This window comes from Ammospiza caudacuta, chromosome 5 (genome assembly GCF_027887145.1).
Source record: "Ammospiza caudacuta isolate bAmmCau1 chromosome 5, bAmmCau1.pri, whole genome shotgun sequence".
In the NCBI taxonomy this organism is placed as follows: Eukaryota; Metazoa; Chordata; class Aves; order Passeriformes; family Passerellidae; genus Ammospiza; species Ammospiza caudacuta.
Window position 1 is genome coordinate 39,635,071 of NC_080597.1, and position 21,918 is coordinate 39,656,988.

Consider the following 21,918-nt stretch of genomic DNA (forward strand, 5'->3'; position numbering starts at 1 on the left):
TTTAGTCACATTTCCATGCCACCCATATCTCCATTGCCTCATGCAACTGCATTTGCAGAACCATTTTGAAGACTAGTGTTTAGAGGCTCCCTGAGAAATGCTAGAGGTACTTCTCTGTCAAAAAGAATTTTTCCTTTTGTTATACCTTAGAAACTGAAGTGTGCTTACTAGTCTCAACTCTCCTTAAATTATTTTTATCGTAAGGTTCATTGACATCTTGGAATCAGCTTTTGGATGAAAGGGTTCAAGGGAATGAGCAATATGCACATTTTTCTACTGAGTATTCCCTTTCAAATTTGGTTATTCAAATCACTTGACAGAGGGTTACATCCCCATGCCCTCTTCTCATCTTCCTATTAACTGCATATCCAAGAGACTCAGGTAAGTATTAACTTAAGCCCTAAAACACCTATTAAGCCTTGAGTATTAGAAACTATTTTTTGATTTTTAAGTTCTCTAATTCACTGCAAAAAACATTTGCATTTTTTTGTACTGTCAGAGCTGTGCAAAAGAGTTTAGATGTAACTGGGGCACCAACCTTCTGCCATTCAGTTTAAAATTTGTTATTTTTTATTATATTTTTATTATATATTAATTCAGTTAAAATTTGGCCCTGAACTACTGATTGATGAAATTATGGTCTTTCTGACTGAACCGGGAGAAGTTGATAAAAGTATAGTTTAAAATGCCTTTAAAAGCCCAAGTATGATGGGATTTTCAAAAATACATATCTAAGCTGAAGTCCTGTCACCCACCAGAGTTTAAATTCATGCATTGTCCTTATCTGAAATAAAAATAATAGCTGAAGTTTTTGCTCTTTTTGGTAAGTCCCGTCTTACCCTTCATTGCCTTTAATTGATTAGTATGTTATCTACTGAGCTTCATGGCTACAATACTAGAACTGGAGGGCTGATATCAGCATTTGCTGCTGATGTAAATATGCAGTTGAACCAACTTTAATGCTTCAGTCTACTGAAGGAGGACTTTGGAGCTGAAAATGCAAGCTGTATGTGGATTTAGTGTATGCTTTTCTACAGTGGTTTCTGTTTTATGTGACATTGTTTAAACTGTCTTAGTGTGCCGAGTCTTTGGTGATGCAGTGATGGCAACTCTTTGCCTCTTTTATGAACCCCAAATTTTTGCCTTCTTGGTAGATAGCATGCGATTTCTCTCAAATACTTTTTGCTGTCATTATTTAGGGATTTTTCTCATCTTGCCCAGTATCTTTATCATACAAATATGATGAAGTCATTAAGTGATACACTGTTTCTTCTATGCCTTATTTCTTCTGATTAGTTTGTGAGACACTAATTGCTGCATTTTTTCTCTTTACTATGGCTTGCAGATCACTTAGGAATATGTGCTATTCAAACTAGATTAGTACCCCCATATAAAATTCACATAGAAATTGTTGACAAGAAATAAAACCCACAGTGATAGGTAGTGTCTTGTTTTCTAGGAGCAAAAAGGTGACATTCATTTATGCACAAGCAGACCAAATATCAAGTCAACACAGAGCACTCCAGAAATAGCCAAAGCCTTCACTAATTATGTGGCCATGAAATGCTTAAACAAAAAAGCATTAGAGCATCCAAAATCTGAGTTCTATCATCCTTTACATAATAAACCAGAAACTTCACTTAATGGAAATTCTTTAGGCAATCTGAAAATATGCCTTATTGGAATGTTGGGAAATGGGAGAATCTAACTTCATGCGTAACAGCCAGTTTTCAGTTCTTCAGATATGTATGCAATTTGAGAAACAAGAAGGAAAATAAACAGTGTATGAGGAGAGATAAAACTGGCAGATGGAGAAGCTGGCCTTTGTGCTTCTGAGAATAAATAAAAATCAATAAAGGAAAACAAGGGTAAAAATACAAAACTGGGCATGAACATTTTGCATCTGACCAGAATGCTATCTTTCAATGAAACAACACTAGAATTAATACAGAACACTATTGTACCATATGGATGCTTGGATCTCTGCCAAAAAACTGCACCACCTTCTCTTTACTAAAAAAAACTGACTCAAATAAGTTACAGAAAGGCTACCAGTCTTTTCAATATGTCAGACACAATCCTGATTAGAAAAATATACTTCTCAGTCCAGTAAGAGCAGCAGTGGTCCTGAGTGCTTGTAACTGAGTCTGACCTACAGGTACTGATGGATTATTTAATTACTGCATCACACTTCAGAAACCCTGGTCAGTAACATAAAATTTGGTCACTATTAATGAGGAATTGTCATTTATCATATTCAGAAGCAGCTCAGAGTCCTTCTTTCTGGTTATAATAAAAATTTGTTACCAGTATTTTAGACAAGTCCAAGCTCCTCTACTTTCCTTATCAAGCTTAGCACAAGACCTTTGTTTTATCTATAGATGCCAGTGCTATCAATTTACTTACTTCACTCTGTTATCAAATACAACATAAACAGATATAAACAACACACAAAACATGCACTTATACAATGCATCTCATTTAGTATGCCTGATTGCTATAAGTCAAATGAACAAAAACCTCACAACATTCCCATAGGGTCCTTCAATTTTGAAGCCTCTTTCACGGAATTTTAACTCAATTTCAGGAATATAATTGAACTAACAATCTGTTGTCTCAGACAGGATGTTCTCTGCTTGATATTATGCAGGGCTGGACAGATGCCAAGGCAGATTTGAATGCACCTCAAAGTACCAGTGAAAAATGACTGGGCTGTTCTGAAAGCAAGAGATGTGTATGCTGGATGGGTCAGGCAGCAACTGTCTGATGCCTGTCTTCCATTAAACCTATCAGGATTCAAGGGTGCTGGAATTGTAAACAAAGAGAAAATACACCAAGCAGAATATAAATAAGAAAAGCCAAAATGCTTATCCTCCAAATGCTCTGCATAAAGCAAACCTTACACAACAACAAAATGCTTGGAGACCACTTTCTTTGCTGAAGAAAGATGCTGGGAACCAATACAGAAAAAACCTGGTTTCTAAAATCAGGGTATAGCTGAAGATATTCAGAGTTGGGTGAGGGAGTAATGGAGTGATTTAGATTATTGGAATGATTGGAGCAGCTATCTAGATTAAAAAAAATTAATTTCCTTTATACAGAGATCAAAAAGAAAAAGAAACCTCAACATATGACAGGAAAATGGGAATAGATTTAAATATGAATCAAAGCATGTTTGTCACTGGATTTGCAATAAAATACATTTTCTTTCCTTCGTTCCCAAGGAAACACAGTGTAGGTAATAATTTTGTGTTCTTTGAGTGCAATTACCAGCCTGGTGACTGACTGCCCCCTTTCCATATCTTTTTAGCACATTGACCAGGATCACAAGCCTCTTGAAGACATTAAATTCCTGTAAGTTTTCTGAAAGCAGGCAGCCCGATGGGATACAGAAAGCCTACTAAGAACCTCTGTATGAGGTGAAAGCTCCACAATGGTCTCACCTCCTATTACACACCAGAAAATAGACATGAGAAAGAGATACTATGGATGTTCAAACTGTGGAAAAAAGTTTCAGGTGAAGCAGATATTTTATTAGACATCAGAATACCCAGTCACACTCTGAAATTAATGGAAATCATGCTTTATAATTCCACTGATCACTGTATTTGAAATTACCAGAGGACTACTGCTGTCCTTGGGCTTTTGCGAGCTCTTAATGTAATAGAATATTCTACAAGTGCAAAACTTCCCTCAAGGCTGAAAAGTAATCAAGTCATATCCTCTGCTACCTCATGGAAGCTGAAGATGAGGAGCATAATACCTAGGCTCAACAAAAATGGGTATTTCATTATATCACAGATGTATTAGTTACACAAAGGAAAGTGTGCACTGGTATATGTGAAAGATGTGCTTGTCTGAGTAATTTCATTTATAAACAAATGACTGTCAATGCATTGTTGTGGATTCTCTTATACTACTTCATTTTGTTGTGTGAAGAACTAAATCTTGACCAAAGAAATGCAGTCAATCCCCAGATTAGACAAAAGCAACATCTATCTCATACTTGAGTCTATTTCTTGACTAATTCATGTCAAAGAACTCAATCAATGTAGGAAATCACTCACTTGCTGTGCCACAGGGACCACCAGACACAAAAACTGAGCAGAGCATCAGATGAAAAGATTATTCTTAACAAGTGCTGGTTTCCTGACCAGAATCCAGACAGTAACTTCCTGAAGCAGATATTCCTCAGCAGTGGGGCAATGCAAATAATCTCCAGGAACAGCTAAGCCAGTCCCTGATTTCTACCACCATCCAACAAGCAGCTTGGCCCAAAACCCTTTAAGCTTGCTTAGCCTCAGTGAAACCTCTCTCAGAAACATCTTTGCTCCCACAGCTTTCCAGATCCAGATCCTAAACACCTTATTTCTAGACAGATGGGCACTTGTTTGAAATGAAATATTTTGCCCCATTATTTTTTTTATCCACGAGGGAGCAGCCTGAATTAACTTAGCTTCCAACCAGCTGAAACAATTTGCAGCACAAGACTTGCTGATGCTGTTACATCCTTACATAAGCATTTCTTCACATCCCACATAGTCAGGGCTTCTGAACTCAAAAGACCCATTTTGTTGCAAGCTCTCACAATCGCTACTTTTAGCATCCCTCAGATGCTGATAAGCATGTGATGGTTTGCTGATAGGAAGCAGGGGATACAGCTGAGTACTGAAGTTCTGCTTCCTGGGACTTACTGCAGGAATGCATCCCCCCACAACAGTGCTGGAATGAGACTGGCCCCGGAGCCAGGTGTGCTGCAAAGACTTCTGAAGAGGCTCAAAAAGAATTTAAAATACTTTTTTCTCACTAGGGCTCAATCAGGACATTATCATATTCACTTCACTGGAAAGGTGGATTTAACCTGCAGACCTGTAGATGTAAAGTGTTCTGTGATACCACTGGGAGTCTGGAGAAGGAGAGCCCGGGAATTGGGCTTGATAGCTGGGATTCAACAGAACCCCCTCCTTCTCTGACTTGAAGATGTTCCTACAAAGATGCTGCTGAGCTGCAGAGATTACATTTGGATCCCAAAATGCTCATACTTATAGGACAGGAGTTAAATTTTGGACCTGCCACTATAAGATCATGCATAGCTTTTATTAGATAATGCATAGGTTTAAAATTTATACCTCAATCTCTATTTGATTTATGACAAACTCAGACATGAGAGATCACATTGTGATGAAATTCTCAAAATCAGCTCTTAAAAATTCTGTGTTCTGCTTTCACAAAACAGGTAGAAAACAGAGGACCTTTGCAGTGGATGGGATTTTTTTATGACAGCTTTTTTTAGGCATATTTGGTAAGAAAATTTCTATATATTAACCATTCCACATTGGTCAATTGTATTACATAACATCTGAAGATTGCAGTCAAATAAAGAAGGTTTTGTCTGTCAGTACATATGCTGGACAGGTGTTATCTCATCTTTGTTTTTGTCTTTCCTTAACTAGAATGATATATTTTATTATTGAGTAACTTTTTCATTAACATCTGATTTAATGGGATGCAGTGAGAAGCCCCTGCACAGAAATTACTTTGATTTAAATAGAGTAAAAAATGTTGCTATTTGTAAACTTGAAGACAGCCGAGCAGAATTGAAAGGCATTCATGTGGGAAATGAGCAATAGCATATTCATCAAGAAGACAGAAAAAAGATAACTTCATAAACATGAGAGGACTAGAATCACTGCACTAATAACCACAAAATGTCAGGAGTTGTTCCCTCCATATTACTAATTTTACTATTTCATTATATTGGTGATAGGTGCATGAGCTGAGAGAAACACAGCCAGCTCCATCTTGTCAACAGGGCTGGTATAACAGAGGAAGAAAACCCAGTTTTGGCTTCAAAACTAATCACACAGTTAAGGAAGTTTAAAGAACCCCACCACATTCCTCTCTTCAGCTTTGTAAAGTAATTGTTTAGCACCTTAGCTGTCTTAAATCAGTATCTAAATGAAGGGCTTACTTGTGTAGATCCCTCATTCATGCCCAACCTTACTTTCCCCTTCAACTCACCTGCAGATTTCACACAAGTGACACATATATGTTAATTATGCTAAAAACAAACCACATGAGGACTGTGTTGACTTCCACATCTAATAAACAAATAGACAAAAAAAAAAAGCAACAGCCAGGAATAAAACGCAGATAATTTTCACTTCCATCCACATAATTCCTTCTTTACTGGGGAAAAGTGGCATTTCTGGGCTTTGCTTTTTCACCTTGTGGGCAGGTGATCTCCAGTTAATCAAACTGCCCCCCCAGCCCATGACTGTCTCAAATAGAACAAAGTGGCTCTAAAGCAGCATGACTTGTGCTGGAAGAGAAAAGAGAGGGCTCAAATGCTGGCCTTCCTACCTCATTGATAGCATCATGGAAGTGAGAGTGAGGAATGGAATATTTGGAAAGAGAACCCCATTGAGATTCATATCACTCCACTCAGAGAGACAAAAGGCACAATGAGAAAAACTGAATTGTGGCATCCCAATCTCAGCAAAAAGATTTTACATCACTTTTGTTACCTCAAGAGGGGTAATGGGATCTTTTTGGGGCACTGCATCAATAGAAGAAAGGGCAGGACTTGACTTTCACCTTTAGTTAGGTTTTGGAAAATAAACTTTGGAACTGGCAAGGGGAAAGCTTCTTTTTCATTTTGCCAAATAGCATCTTGCAGCTGCCATTGGAGACCTTCATGTGCCAAATGTGAAAACAGATTTGAAAGTAATGATTTCCACCAAGATCTACAAACACCTGTTTTCTTCTCTCTCTTCTTATGCTGCAGCACATCATTTTCCATTGTCACAGACATTTTCAGCAGTGTACCAGGGGAAGTGTGCAGTTCCCTTCTTAGTATACAACCCCTGCTCCTTTCAGGAATAATCTGGGATCAAGGGTCTAATTTGTGAAATATTTCTTTCCACTGACGTGCACATAAAGGAGTTACACACTGGAAACAGAGGCAGGAGGTCTGTAAGAAGCAACTGCAAAACTAATAATTTTTCTACCCACATAGGATTAAACAAACAAAAGATGCATGTGGGACTTAAAGTAATGTAAAAACTTTAAAACTGTTCCTAGTTCTTCTGACAGTGCCACAAACTTCAGCAAATCTCAACTGCATCAATAGTGCTAACAAAACACTGATCACACTGTCTTAAAAACCTTTATGATTTTACACTGTTGTCAAAAGGAAATAGCCTCATTTATACCTTCCTTGCTTTCTCTGCACTTATCTAAAATGTATTTATAAAGATGAAAAAGATATTTTCCTTTTTTAGTTTCTATTCTTTTTCTTAAAGCCCATTAAAAAAAAGTAGGCTGCAATTTTCAGAGTAAAAAGAAATTAAATTTACTTGTAAGAGAACTGACTAATTTCCCTGAGGATTCTAGAATCTATCTACAGTATTTCTACATCCATTTTACAGCCACTCACAATGCTATGAAATTCTTGAGGAACTTGAAGACCTAAAGCATTAATTACTTATATGAAAATGAGACGATTAACACACACATTTTTACACTTGCTTTGGGACTGCACAACCAAATAAAAACTTACTATAATTTAATCAGGAAGAAACAGGCATACAAACACAAAATGCATTGTTTAGTTGTGGCTATTAAAATAAAAGAATAAGAAGTTTTCATATTTTGGGGAAGGGAAGTAGGAGAAAATCAATAGAAATGCCAGAAAATTATGATTATTGACTGGCAGAGTCCAGCCAGCTGGGTGCTGACCACCTGTACCTTTGGTCAGTGTCTGCATGAAATAACCTTACCTTTCTCAAATTAAGAAGCTATTCATACAGCTATTGAGCCAAGGCACTTTTTCAGCACAGTGATTGCCCTAAGGTTTCTTACAGCAACATCCACAGGTTTAGTACAACTCTCTGACCCTCAGAAAGAATGGTCTTGTTTTCCTCATAGTAAAAAAAAGAGCAGAACAATTTGACTGTGCTTCTTTGTACAAATCAACAAATTTGACTGTTCATCTAATACAATTTATTGTTGGGTGCAATAGTTGTAGCATAAGATGCAGTGGAAATTGTGGACTCACTACAAAATGGTCAGTTACCTGAAAATTTTCTCTTAAGACTTTCCAAAATGGCCTGAAATATGAGAGTCTGTGTATCCTTTAGCATACCTTCCATGATGAATACATTGTACTCTGGAACATATGTTGATTTTGGCACTTCCTTCTTCAGCTTTTAAATTGAGGAAGAAGACGGCTTGACGTGAAAGGCTTGATGAGTTGGGATTAAAAGAAACAACTCCCTAATACCTCAACTATTGAGGAAGGACCACTTCAGGCAACTGTCCACCTACTGCCCAGTGCTATGGAAGATGCCACCAACAAGAATGTTCTTTCAGTTGGGAGAGAAAGGTTTTGATGTGATGGAGATTTGCTGACAGACACCATCACCACTGTAGGACCCACAGTGAATTTGCTGCAATGCTGTGTGACCGCTTTGCGAGCGTGAGAGCGCGGCTGCAGCATCTGCTGCTGCAAGTTCTGCTGGTGCAGTAGAGTCTGACGTGTTAGATGATGTAGAAATCCTCCACACTAACTAGAGAACTTACATATATTTGTTGGTACTGATCTCTGCTGGATTCCTTAGGACTAGGCTAGTTGAAAATACAGCTGTGGTGGTGGCTTGTTTATTTTTACTTTCACCTTTTAATAAGGCTGTTTTCTCTTCCCTTAATACTTGCTGAGTTACGCTTACAATAGGGCTTATAGCAAGACCCTGACATTAAGGGTGTATTTCTTTTCCCACAACATTGCACTCATGTTAGCCAGCTTTTAAGGTTTCTTATGTTTTCATGAAGTTATTAAAGTGAATGCCCTGACTGCATAATGAGCATTCACTTGGTCTTCAAAGAGCTGGTCTCTAAATAATTTTTAATTTCTCAATTCTTTTAACTAAGACATTGAACCAAGCCTCTTGAATGTGAATGCAATCTTTTGAATTGTAGAAAACTAGCTGTATTCCTGCTAGGGAACCATTTGGTCCCCAGAGACTGTTCAGAGTATTTACTTGGCAGACACAAAGGGGTGCTGTGTATTTTCTATTTATAACTCATAAATGCTGAGATAAGCTTCCACACATAATGGGCACGATTATGGGCTGCTTCCTTTTCACAACTCTATCTGCAGCTTTCTGCAGAAGGAAGAGCACATGGATCCAATGACAATCCTATTCTCCTTGCAGTTCTTTCTAAGCATTAATTTGCACTAAATAGTGCAATTTAGGGTCTGCTACAGTATCTGTTACTTGGCAACAATTCCCAAACTCAATATCTGAGCCCATGCCAGCTAGGGCATCTATTCCCCATAGAAACTGGGGAGTGGTGAGAGGCAGCAGTGCTGAGGACATAAGGGAAGAGTGTATTGCTTGCTTTTAGGATACATTCCTGGTAAATATACTCACTAAAAGCTAAGTGTACTAAAATAATACAAAAAGAACAAAATCACATTACCTTTCAAAGATTTTTAGAAGGAATAAACCAGACTGAAATTAATCCTGAAAAGATGACAAGATGCATTAACGCTTACACCTACTAAAGGCTGACTTCTTGATACAAACCAGTATTTCACCATAATATACAGAGCCACTGAAATTCTTAAAAAACCCAAATCAAAACCAAAATAAGGCACTTAAGCTGAAGGGCCTGAGTGGCCAAACACCTTATAACAACACTGTTTAAGAGCCAGCCCCAGCCACTCCTGAAAGGTTTAGAGGGAAAAATGCTTTTCAAGGTATTCATGTCATTCACTTCAACAATTGGCATAGTCAAAGCAGAGAAAGCTGATGGAAGCTGAAATGGAAGTTTTTATTTTATGTTAGGAACAAAACTGAATACAAATGGAGGGTATGGCTAAATAGATGGAAACTATAGAACTGCTTGTAAAAACGTGTGTATGTGTTTCATATTTTCCCATGTAGTACAAAGAAGCACCACATTTATCCCACAGACAACATTTAGCTACTACTCAAGTGCACTGAGGGTTACACAATCAATTTCACTTTAAAAATTAAGTTAAAATTACAACTACAAATAAGATTCAAATGAATTCAGAATAAAGTTTCATACTTATTTAAATCTGTATCTGAAATCAGTATTACTTTGATTTAGATGAATATCTCATAGAGGAGCTGCAGATAATTCCTGTCCTTTTCTGAAGCAGAAGGGATCATAAACCTATTGAAGTACCATAACTAACAGACAACCATTGAACTGAATGGCACTGGTGAGCTGCATTATGCCCTTATCACGGAATTACCTGGATTATGTATCTAAGGACTGTTTGGAGAGATTAAACCACAAACTGGTTTTGAAATCTTCCAATTCTGCAAATCACCTAAATGAAATTGAAACAAAACAAAAGCAATGGACTAATTTGGGAGTCTAGGTTTCCTGTAAGACCTAAGCTTCTAAATCTCATAGACATTTTAGGTGAAGTATGCTTATAAAGCCACCCAAGACCACCAAGTTCAGATAAAAGAAATAATTGCTTTGTATCCTTAATTCCAACATATCACCTTCCAGATGTCAGATTCATTAGCAATGCATTTCAATATAATTTAAATAATTACAATGCCATTTTAGAATATGCATAATAGCTTGCCAGAGGCCCTTGCTCACCAGAATTAATAATTTCCACTTGTTGCAGTAACTTGATGAGCTCAGGCTAAATAGTTCCATTGTTTGAGCCAAGGTTTGCCCTAGTCACAGCCTGATGTTGAAATTAAGTTTAAGACCTGGGAGTTTATTACTCAAATGGGTGATATGGTTTTGCTACAGTAAGTCTAATGAATTTGATGATTAGTTTGTTGTCTTTTATTTTCTGTTTCCAAAGTAATTTATGCTTGGCTTTTGACTGCTAATGAAATCTATGAAAATGCTGGTGATAAATGCTTTTATAAAGGTTTTTTTTTTTTTTTTTTAAGCAACTGTAGTAACCATTAAGTATTACATAGATGCTGACTAGGAGGATTAAGGTTTACCAGCTGAGGCCCTGTAAAAATGCTAGGAAAGGTAATGCTCTCAATATACTTCAATCTCTCTTGCTTTGGGTACTTTTGTAACAGGGCTCTCTCTATCTACAGCATAACATAAATGTACATAATAAAAATAAAATCAAGCATGTTTTTAAGCCAAATTGGCCACAATTATGGATTTATTAAATTTATGTGGAGTGGTAGAAGTTCAGATGACTACTGAGCCACAGTGACTGGGGCTAAAGATAATGTAAATGCTGAAACCTGAAACACTGTTGAGGTGCAAAGGTATAGCAGATATTTACTGGTATAGCAGCAGTAATACTTGAGATATGGAGAGAAGCAGCCACAAGGAAGCCACAAAGCTGCCCACCACTGTGCTGTGAATGCTTGTCAGTGTTTCCTCTGCAGGAGCCAGGAGCCTCTGCTCCTTCTCTCTGCGAGGCAGGTAAATTTCACAGAGACATAAAGGATGGGTGCAAGAGAAAAACAGAACCCTTTCCAAATGTCTGCATTCTACTTTTCCAGCATCTTCTCAAAAATAGGAAAGAATAACTAAAATATATATCCCAAATTCAAAACAACAACAACAACAAGGTATTTTTTGCCTATTTCTGACAAATTGCTAAGATTTGTTTCCCCCATCCGTGTCAGCTAGCATTTTCACTTCTTGTTAATGGTGCTGTTGAATGTATAGGTAACATTCAGTTTGAGTTCACATTTGATTGTTAACCTTTTCCACCTTCACTGTCATGCTAAATTTTCATTTTTATAATATGAAAAGACATCTTAGTATCTACAGAAAGTAACAAAACTAGGGAGAAATATTTGCCAATCAAGATAAAATCCTGTCACCTTCGTTAGCACTTAGAGAGTAGGTAATATTTAGTGTGAATAATAACAACAGAATCTCAGCTTGATTTCCAAAGTTCTTCCTGCATAATTTATTCAAAAGATAAATTCCCTGATGAAAGATACTGGATCTACTTTAAACCAACATTATTTCATCTATAATTACTACCCCAGGAATACCATACTAACTGCCACTTATCACTGTCAGTGACTTCTGAATTCCTGCTACAACTATGGTATCCCATTGGGTTTGTTTGTCTCCAAGAGAACATGATGTTTCAGGTTTGGCATGGCCCTAAAAACAGAGAACAAAACCTCTCTTGCCCTAGAAATTTAAATGTTCTCTATGTGGCTCAGAACATAGAGGAGATTAAATCCATTCATGTCCTCACAGTTATTTCCAACAACACGTACTGTATTTTCCATCTGAAGTTTGTTGCTCTTGAGTTCATTAGTGCTTCCCCTGCCCCTCTCTTTGGTTTCTTATAAGCTGAGTACCCATTATCTATCACATTTCTCACAAAGTTTGGAAAAGGATATAGATGCTCTGGCTGTCAGAGCTAACCTTCAGTCAAAAATCCCCACGCTTTGTCATTATGAGAATCTAACCTTTCATTAGGAAACCATTAGGAGTAAATGTGCTTATGAACATTAATTTGCAATTTGTTCATTATGAGTGTTAGGGAAACTATTAGTGGTGTGTCTTAATTGAGTGTCCATTGTGGACAAGAAAATGCCAGATTTTACTGAGTAATGACTGCAACAACACTTGTATGTCCTTCACTTTTTTGTCTATTGCTGTGCAAAGGATGACTTCAGATGCAAGTAAAACAAAAACCAAAAAATAACTAGTTATTGATAGAAGACTTAGCTTCCCCACACTATAGCAAGGTCTTCCAGTTATTCATCAAGAGTGGTAAATAAAACCTTCACAGTTGCTTTTAGTAAGTTCCCATTTCTGTTTATTTTGCATACAGCTATTACCTTGCGCTAAGATTATAAAAAAGTAAGAGCAAAACACTTTTTTTCTTGTCACTTACTAAATCAAATTGAGAAATTACATCATCTATGTGTTAGTGGCAGCTGTAAAAGTTTTCAGTCCTGGAAATAGCCTCACTCTCAATGGTGGGTAGCAACTGTTTCTTCTAAACAGAAGGCACAAAACCCATAATTCTCCTGAAAAGACCTCACCTTATAAAGCATCTTGTTATTTAATTTGGTCTCAACTAATTGGCAATTTATGCAGTAATTTGTGTCCAAATTCCAGATGCAGCAGAGAACAGAAGCCTACAGGGAGCTGCAGCAGGTTGCTGCGACACAGCGCAGGTGCGTCCCTCAGAGGTGGCACACACCCTGCCACCCCCAGTGTGCACAGCCTCAGCCCATGCAAAGGCTGCCAGGGCTGCTGGCAGCTACTGAGCACGCTGGATGTATCAGCCTCACTGCCTACCACACACACACAAGACTGGCATTTCGATTTCTGCTGTGCACACAAATGCAGAGCACCTCTAATTCTGCACGTGCAAGCAATCACACCTGAGCTCTTCAAATGCAGAAACAACCTTCCTGGCACCTCAAACAGCAGTCAGCACGGCAACCTGTGGCGAGTTCCTCCATTACCTATTATCTGCAACAATGCAGTGAAATGCTCACATTTTGTGAGATTAAACAGACAATAGGAATTGTAGTCAGATTTTTTTTCTCTGCCTGAATAGCCTGTATTTATCTCTAGGCAACAGGAGAGAAGGAAAGCACAGAGAGCTTGCACTGTCATCTGATCGTGTAACACTTCAGACCTTGTCTTGGAGTGGAATGCAGTGTCTTGTGATTTTTTTTTTAAGCTACAATTAGTTCTGATATACTCAGTCATGTTCTAACTTTCAAGAAAACATAAAACCACATCTTTCAGGCAGGGAGCTACAGCCCTTACCTTCTCAGCCAAGTGGACCTCCAACAGAAAACTAGTTGATTTTCTGCCTTTACAACCTGCAAAATCTTCCAGGAGATTTTCACACACATACCTGATAGTCCACCAACATCCATCTTCTTCAGGTTCTTTGCCTCCAGAATGACGACAGTCAGCTTGCCAGCAGTAGGCACATAACGGAGGGAGAAGCAGATATCACCCAGCTTCTCTTGCTGTGAAGGCAAACAAGACAGGATGTTTTACTTTAATGATTTTTTTTACCTTTAGAAAAATGCAGTTTTGAAAGCCCCGCAGAAAATTAGCAGGATTACATCTCCAACTTGTACTGCTAAAGAAAACTTTCAAATGAACAGTATTGAGAAAACTACCACAAATTGTCCAGATTCAATCCTTGATAACCTCAAGTCTGTTCCTGTACACAACCAAATGACAAGATATGTGCTGGCCAGAAAGTAAGTGATACTTTTCACAATTTCACCCCTGACAATAGGGGTCCCACAAATATTGTTTGCTCTTTAAACTAAGCCAGGTGTTTTTTTTTTTTTTTGTTTTCTTCAGGCTGCATTTCAATGGAAATCTGTTAGGAAACATGCACACACAGCTACTAGGCTGTTTGCTGTGAAACAGTAATATGGATCTTTCTCGTCACACTTTGCCACAAAAGCAGAAAGTATAAAAAAATCCACAAAGTACAAAATATGCAGTATAAAAAAAGACTTGTCTCCTGTCTGTTGGAAGAGAAAAAAGCCAGGCAGATAGAGACCAGATAGAGACCATGAAAGGACACAGCTCCTCACATAAGAAATAGCTGGAAGGATTTGGTTTTGCCTTCCAGCCCATCATCTGAGATCCTGCCAAATGCAGCCTTTTGCAATTCATTGCTTAATATTTTCCTAACAGTCCTGGCAAAGAGGGAAAAGCTGAATGATGTTCAGAATTACAGGAACTTTGCTTTAAAAGGATGAATAAGAGATAGGAACTTGCAGATGAGAGAGGGAGGATATTGCTTATAAATGATGAGCTGGATGATCCAAGCTGCTTTCCTCCTTTGCTTCAAGGCCCATGGTATCTCTACAGGGGCTAACAAGGATGTTTTTGAGACAAGAAGGATGAGCTTACACCATGCAGACCAATAAAAAATTTCAGACAGCCATGCTTCTCTTTCAAAGGCATTAGTTCTTATGGCATATGTCTACTTCCACAATTTATTCTGATAGTAGAGTATAAAGTACATTTTTATGATTATATCTTTTTGCTTCCAGTGTTTTGCTAGACACAACTGACAGCAACTTGCTCACATGCTCATGGATGCAGTGGATATTTCCTACAGAATAGACAGTCCATGTGCAAAGGACTTAACCTATAATGTGACAGATTCTCAACTCATTATTTCAAGTTGGGACTGAAATCCAGGTATAGTAATAGACAGCTCCCTGCCAGAGATCATCTCAGCAACCACCAGTGGTCAGGAAACATATAGAACAAGCATAGTTACACGTAGTTAAGAAATGCTTAGACAGAACAAACAAATAGCTCGTGATGTTAAATCTGTACTGGATAAAAATAATGCTGTCAGGATGCACTTGTGCCAGTATCTTGAAAACTCATGGAGTCCTCCTCACCTCAAAAGGATGTGGTAGAATTGGGACAGATTCCAAGAAAAGCAGCAGGAATAAGCAAGGATATGACACAGTTTCTGCGGAAGGAACATCTAAGCAGATTAGGACTCTTCAGGTTGCAAAGTGAGTAGTTGGGGAAGAGACCTCTATCTGACCCAGAAGGGCTAGAATGACATTACCACCTTGTTCAAAAGGACTGACAAAAATATAAAAAAAAATTACTCATATCTAGAACAACCCTAGATGTCTTTCAGAACATGGACTGCATTGGCATGAAAGAATTTACTATTTCTGCCTGACTGCATATCCTGTCCTAAATCCCAGCACATATTCAGATAATGAAAATACAGATTTCAGCCATGCAACCTGCATAGCTCATGCCTGGCTTTAGCTGAGCTTTGAATGGCACAGTGACAGCAAAACATGCTCCTGTTCACCTGACATTTGGTTTTTCAAGTCCATATTGGATAGGGTAACAGTGAAGTTGATCTATCACTTGCAGGTTGTTCAGAACAAAAGAAACCAATTGCTTATTGATTTGTGTTATCATGATCACAGGACACTCAGCCACCTGGTGTTCTTCACTGTCACTGCTCTATTACTTTGTAGAGTTGGCTTAAATTTGCCTGTGGATTCATGGGGCTCTCCAAAGACTGAAATGAGGTATATATTTTCATATTTTAGTCCCCCCACCTTAGAGATCTCTGTACTACGTATCACCCAATATTCAAGGGCTCTGCCTCATTTCCAGATTCATTAGGCAAAGCTTTAATTGTAGCAGCATAGGAACTTTTGTCCCCTTTTAAATCAATACCATGCTTCTAATTGTTCCTTTCAGTGGATATTTGTAAGGGCTTTTTCAGCTTTTGTTCGTTTCAATTTTTAGTTTTTTTTTTTTTTTTTTAATTTGTTTGGTGGCTTTTTTTTTTACATCTCGTGTTGAGACAAGAGTGTGGTTAGAAAGCATAAAATAGTGTTAGGATTGTTGCTTCTGATCTGAGTGCATCAGCAGTAGCTGAAGGAAGTACTGCACACTCAACAGCTATTGCCACGGAGACCATCACCTCTCACCAGCATTTCTGTTTGCAATCATCTTATGCTTCTGTGCAAATACTGTAATTGTCTATACAGAAGAGTAATTTTAAGAGGGCATTTAATGCTTTTTTAGCCTCTTTTAATGTAATTTTAGCTGCAGGAAACACAAAGAAGGCAGCATCACGCAAACAGCCAGTTTTCCATAGATCACCAGGAAGCCATGGGAAATGGCAGCAGATGATGGGCTAATTCCAGTGAATAACCTGAAGTAAAAATGTAGGCACCTCATTAAATGCCTCCAGAATCAGGTTTAGCACTTCTTTTGTTGGTATGAAAATCTTTATCAACTGCGTTTCTACAACTTCTTGTACTTGTAACCTTTTCTCTTTGCATGACAGCAATACTTTTTTTTTCCCTTAAAAACTCAAGAAGTATTTGTCAGGCAAAGCACTGGAAGTGGCAGCACTGCAATGAAGCTAAAAAACCCAATTACTAGAGGTGTGGTTTGCAGGAGATAATTACAAACTCCTGCAGGGCTACACAGTACAGATGAGTGCTGCTGGTATGGTGATTAGCCCATGGAGATGCCTTATTGTTATTATTAATTTCTTTCAGCCCTGTGTATAAATAATTTATGTTAGTAAATTACTTTGATCTCTGATGGAAACTCTAAGTTAGTGTTAGAAACTTCCACCTGGGAGTTTCATAGTCATTAACCTATCCATGTATAATGCTTATACACCAATCAAAAGATTCTCTCCATCTAAGCAACTTCATTACTTCATTACTTTTAAAGAGGATGCAATGGAGCAGAACATAAATGACAGAGACAATGCTGATAACACCTCTTCAACTTAGGAAAGGCTATTTTTAGTCCTGTTGAGAACCTGGACTTTTTAGAAATGACTCTTGAGTGGCTCCTGCCTGTTTTGTCCTTCTTCTCCTACTTGAGGCAATCATGTTTGCCTCGACAGGACACTTCCCTAATGAGCTACAGAGAAAAATGCTTTTTGTGCAGATTACTCTCATTTGTACTGCAGAATCGCTAACAGATATATCTATGTCATTAATGTAAACATTCTCTACATTTTTGTGGAAGATAGTATGAGAGAGTTGATGCTTGCAGTTCTCTTAGTAAAACAATACCAAAATAAGAAGCCACAGCACCATATGCTTCCCCCTAATTGGATGTAAGACTCAAAACCAATCAGTATAGGAAGAATATAAACACAGTGGGGTTGGTTTCCAACTTTGGTACCTGGTTTTGATTGTGAATATTTGCATAAGCCTGAGAGAAACACAAAATGATGTGATTTATGGGCAAAGATCCCAGATAATACCATCTTACCCTAACCAATATTTACAATGGAAGCTTGTAATGTTCACTGTTTAGTTTTCATAGCTACCAAAATGTTTTAAAACTCTGTGGAGAAAACAGGGACAGCATAACTGTGGGTTATGAGCTAAATTTGTGTTTTCCAAATTCAGGAAACCCAGGTAAACCGTAATGACAGAATCTCTAATCCCAATTCCCACACTGATGGACTTCATACAATTTTTAAGCCACCACATGCTGTCTGCACACGGAGATCTTGAATCCATCAAATTCCTTTTCTTGGCATGTAAGGCATGATTACACTAAGCCTCAAAAGGTGCCACAACAATACCAGTGACAGAACCACATGGTTGCAGAAATTGATGACATAGACTGGTCCCAACTTCAATTAAGCCAAAGTAGCAAGTGGGTAGAATTAGCAACCTGTATACATAGCTGGGATTTAGAATTATGAAAGCATTGTCCCTCCACCCATAGAGAAAACAGGGATCACACTGGGGAAGGGCAATCAAGAAAAAAAAAAAGGGTGCCCAACAAACCAGTAAACATGAAATTTTATTGCTACCATAGCTGTCTGACATTACTAGTTTCAAAGACACTGCATTTTTGATAAATACATGATTAAGGAACAAAGCAGAGCATTTCAAACCTGCAATAGGTATAATCAGGAAAGAAAGAATCTTTTCCTCTTATATTTGCAAATCAGGGTTGAGATGACCCCACAATATGAAGATGATTCTGCCACAATTAGGCAAAGGAGTGGGAAGTGAGCAAGAAACTCCTAGTCCTCAGTTTGTAGAAGCAGGCTAGAAATAGATGGTGCAGCAGGGAAAGATAAGGAAGGGGAAGAAAAGCTGGAGCTAACATGTCAGCCCTTATGGCACGTTGGAGACTATCACATGAATATGTATGCACACCAAGTACCACTGTACCCCAAATCTGTGCACTACTTTTGGGATGAAATGACAAAAGCAGAGAGGGGAGGCAGAGCTCTCCCAACCCTTTCAGACAAAAGGCTTATTGCAGAAGTACCTGTTTCAGACTTGCAAAATGTTATCTATACATCCAGTCAATATAAAACTAAGGGCTTTGACAGCTATACATTAATCTGACAAGCAGAGTAATTCCTTTTCTGTCTGAAAAAATTTCATGCCCATGAACACAGAAGCCAAGCTGGAAGTAAATGAGTGCTAAAAGCCTCTGGAGAGAGGCCAGAACCATCTTCATGATTGCACCTACTGCAATTTTAAAGAAACTATTTTAGAACAATAAAATATGAACAGACAAGTGCCCTACTGCACGATTCCTTACTCTGTCATCAGCCGTGTTTTGTCTTACAAAATGGAAGTACAGAACGTCTGATCAAAAGTCTCTCCTGTTTGCTTTTACTAACTTTTTCTTTTAGAAGAGTCTTCATAGATTACACTCTCTTCACATGTGCACACTTGGCCCCAAAAGGAAGCCCCTGATAATACAAGTGCAGTTACAAGACACCTAACACATAAATCAATCAGGAAAGTGAAATAGGTTATAGCATGAGACCTTGGAAGAAACTGAATTCTCAAGGCAAAGATCCATAGGGCTCACTTTGGACTCTGTAGAAAAGGGACTAACAGTGACAACAGGCTAAAGAAGATATGAAAAGGAGGAGACTGATATTAGGCAAAGAGAAAACAGAAATAGAAGTAAAGGTCCATGAGGCAATTTTAAAAAGGAGAAGTTCTAGGGCAGACAGTAAAGGCTCATGAGGCAATTTTAAAGGGGAGAAGTTCTAGGGCAGACAGAATACTCTTTCAAATGAAGGGAATTCATTAAAGGTATTGGAAGGTGGTATCTGTAGGCATGTAGTCTGTGCCTACACGCTATAAAGTATAAGTGAGAAAGAGTCAGAAGAAAGGGTTTAATTGCATATTGCTTTTGACTGATTTCCCTACCACAGTCCTACTCTGACTCTTTGTGATACAACCTTTTTTTTGCCAGCACTATTTTTTACCTTTGCTTAAAATGAACAGACCTATCAGGATCTTTCTCTGGAAAGAAAAAATCTACTTATTTCTCCTTCTTTCCCCCAGCCCCCTCCGAACAGTACTACTTGAAACAGAAATTCGTGACACATCTCTGTCCTCTTACTGCAATAGATATAAAGAAGCAGTGGATTGCATTTCTTTTAACTGCTATAACTATGTAATATTCCCCAACATAATGGCAAATTGGACTTGAAAGCAATTTGGGCAATAAATTTGAATGAACCAATGTTATTAAAAAATAAACAAACTAGGTTTTGTCAGTTTCCTCCTTTTAGTCCACTTATTATATTTTTTAACTATTTAGAAAGACTACTTCAATTACTGCTTTCTAAAAAGCAGAGAAAACAGAAGGAGAAAACACTGTTATTATTAGTAGAAAAATAACACTTCACAGTCATCAGTTTAAAAGCATCACAATCAGGTGCCTCTTGCAAAATGAGAAGTGCTGTGGTCGAAGGCAGCTGAAATCAAAGACTAGTCAAACTCCACTCTTTGATTTCCAGACAAGAGACCGTGCTGCCAAACATTCCAAGTTTTTAATGAAACAAGAAGAAAATGAATTTGCTAAATAAATGAGCAAAGAAGGAATGAATGAAAAGAATCATATGTGGCTGAAACACGTGGCCTGGTTTTCCATAACTCTTTGCCTACCCACAAATGCTTGCAGTTGGCTGCTCTGCTTTAATGATTGCATGTCCCTCTGCTTTGCCACTTGGCTTCTCCTCAGCTCCTGCCTGATCATATTTCTAAATGTCACTCACATCTATGCAGGCCACTGCACAAAACACAATTAGTTTAACTGAATGGCACACTAATATTATTACTTTTGACAGCATGGAAAACTTATTAACTACAGTATGTCACAAGGCTAGTCTTCTAGTGAGTAGTTTAAGTATAACATTGAAAGGAAATGTAATACATGTGAAATATTTTTGTTCTTGGCTTATCAGACATTGTGAGAAGTCAAATCACAAAGCTTTTCTCTAATTATTAGAATATTACATATGCACTGCAATCACTCTACAGAAAGTCATTGTCCTCCTGTGATAGGGTAATAGGAAGCCACACTACAGTTCCCTTGCTTGATTTGAAATTTCCTGTAGTAAGAGTATCTTAATGTTCAGTTAATGTAGCGTCTGCTACCAAGCGCGTCTTTAGTTTCCAAAGGTGATTGAATTAAAAGCTTTAGACTATGAACTGGAATTACAGAATACATCCAAAAGTACATAGAATCAGTAGATAGTAAAGAATTGCAATTAGGAATCAAAGTAATAAGTAATTTCTTCCTTTTAAGATGTATGACTGCATGCAGTACTGTACAAAAAACCTGGCAGGAGCACAGTCCTTGCTAAAACAACCATACATTATTTACTCCAAGACAAACACAAGCTGATTTGAACAAACCAATAAAAGTGGGAATGATTGGTATGATGGAATGACTAATCATCTGTGGTGCTGGTAACTACTGCTGAAATTCATCAGCACCAGGCAAAATCAGTGCTGCCATTACTGAAGCCATATGGCATTACATTTCTATTTGTTCTGCAAAAGCCATAAAGAGAAATTCAGTAGAATTCATGGATTACCCTTCACAGGCAGCCATCTTCTTCCCTTTCCTGAAATTTCAACAAAGTACTTAGACAATAAGACCTACTACTAAGCCATTAAATAAATGTTGACTCATGCCCTTTCTCTCCTCTCTTGCTTGCTGCAGAGCCAGTGCAGCTTTCATGTTCCTCCCCAATATCCCCTAGCACTACCTCCAGCTCCCTTCCATGACCCCCATCACAAACCCCACACCACAGAGCAGCCTCCTCCAAAATCTTCTAAGTTGGCAATTGGGAAAGAGGCAACACATACTGGGATTGCTTTAAAACAAGAAGCTAGCTGCCTAGGTAGGGGCAGGCCAAAGAGAACACAAGGTGACCCACCACATGTTCAAGGGCTTCTCCGAACAGGGCAAGAATCTGAGGATCCATCTTTGTTAAGACACTGCATTCCTTTACACTTAGAGAAATTTTCTCACCTTGCTCTCCAACTTCCAGGGCAGCATGCAACACAGTTTTGTACCAACACCAGTTTGTGCCTTTATTTTCACACAAAGATAACTTAGCCA

The 21,918-nt window shown here is 38.1% G+C and overlaps 1 protein-coding gene across 5 annotated transcripts in view; it reads right to left on the bottom strand.

Annotated features, from left to right (window-relative positions):
• The window catches only part of SYT1 (synaptotagmin 1), a 333,546-nt gene that overhangs the window by 37,024 nt on the left and 274,604 nt on the right, over window positions 1–21,918 (bottom strand). For all 5 annotated transcript variants that reach the window (XM_058805517.1, XM_058805520.1, XM_058805516.1 and 2 more), the window contains one exon: window positions 13,880–13,997. In XM_058805517.1, the coding sequence (XP_058661500.1) occupies window positions 13,880–13,997 (118 nt within the window). The remainder of the gene's footprint in view (window positions 1–13,879; window positions 13,998–21,918) is intronic.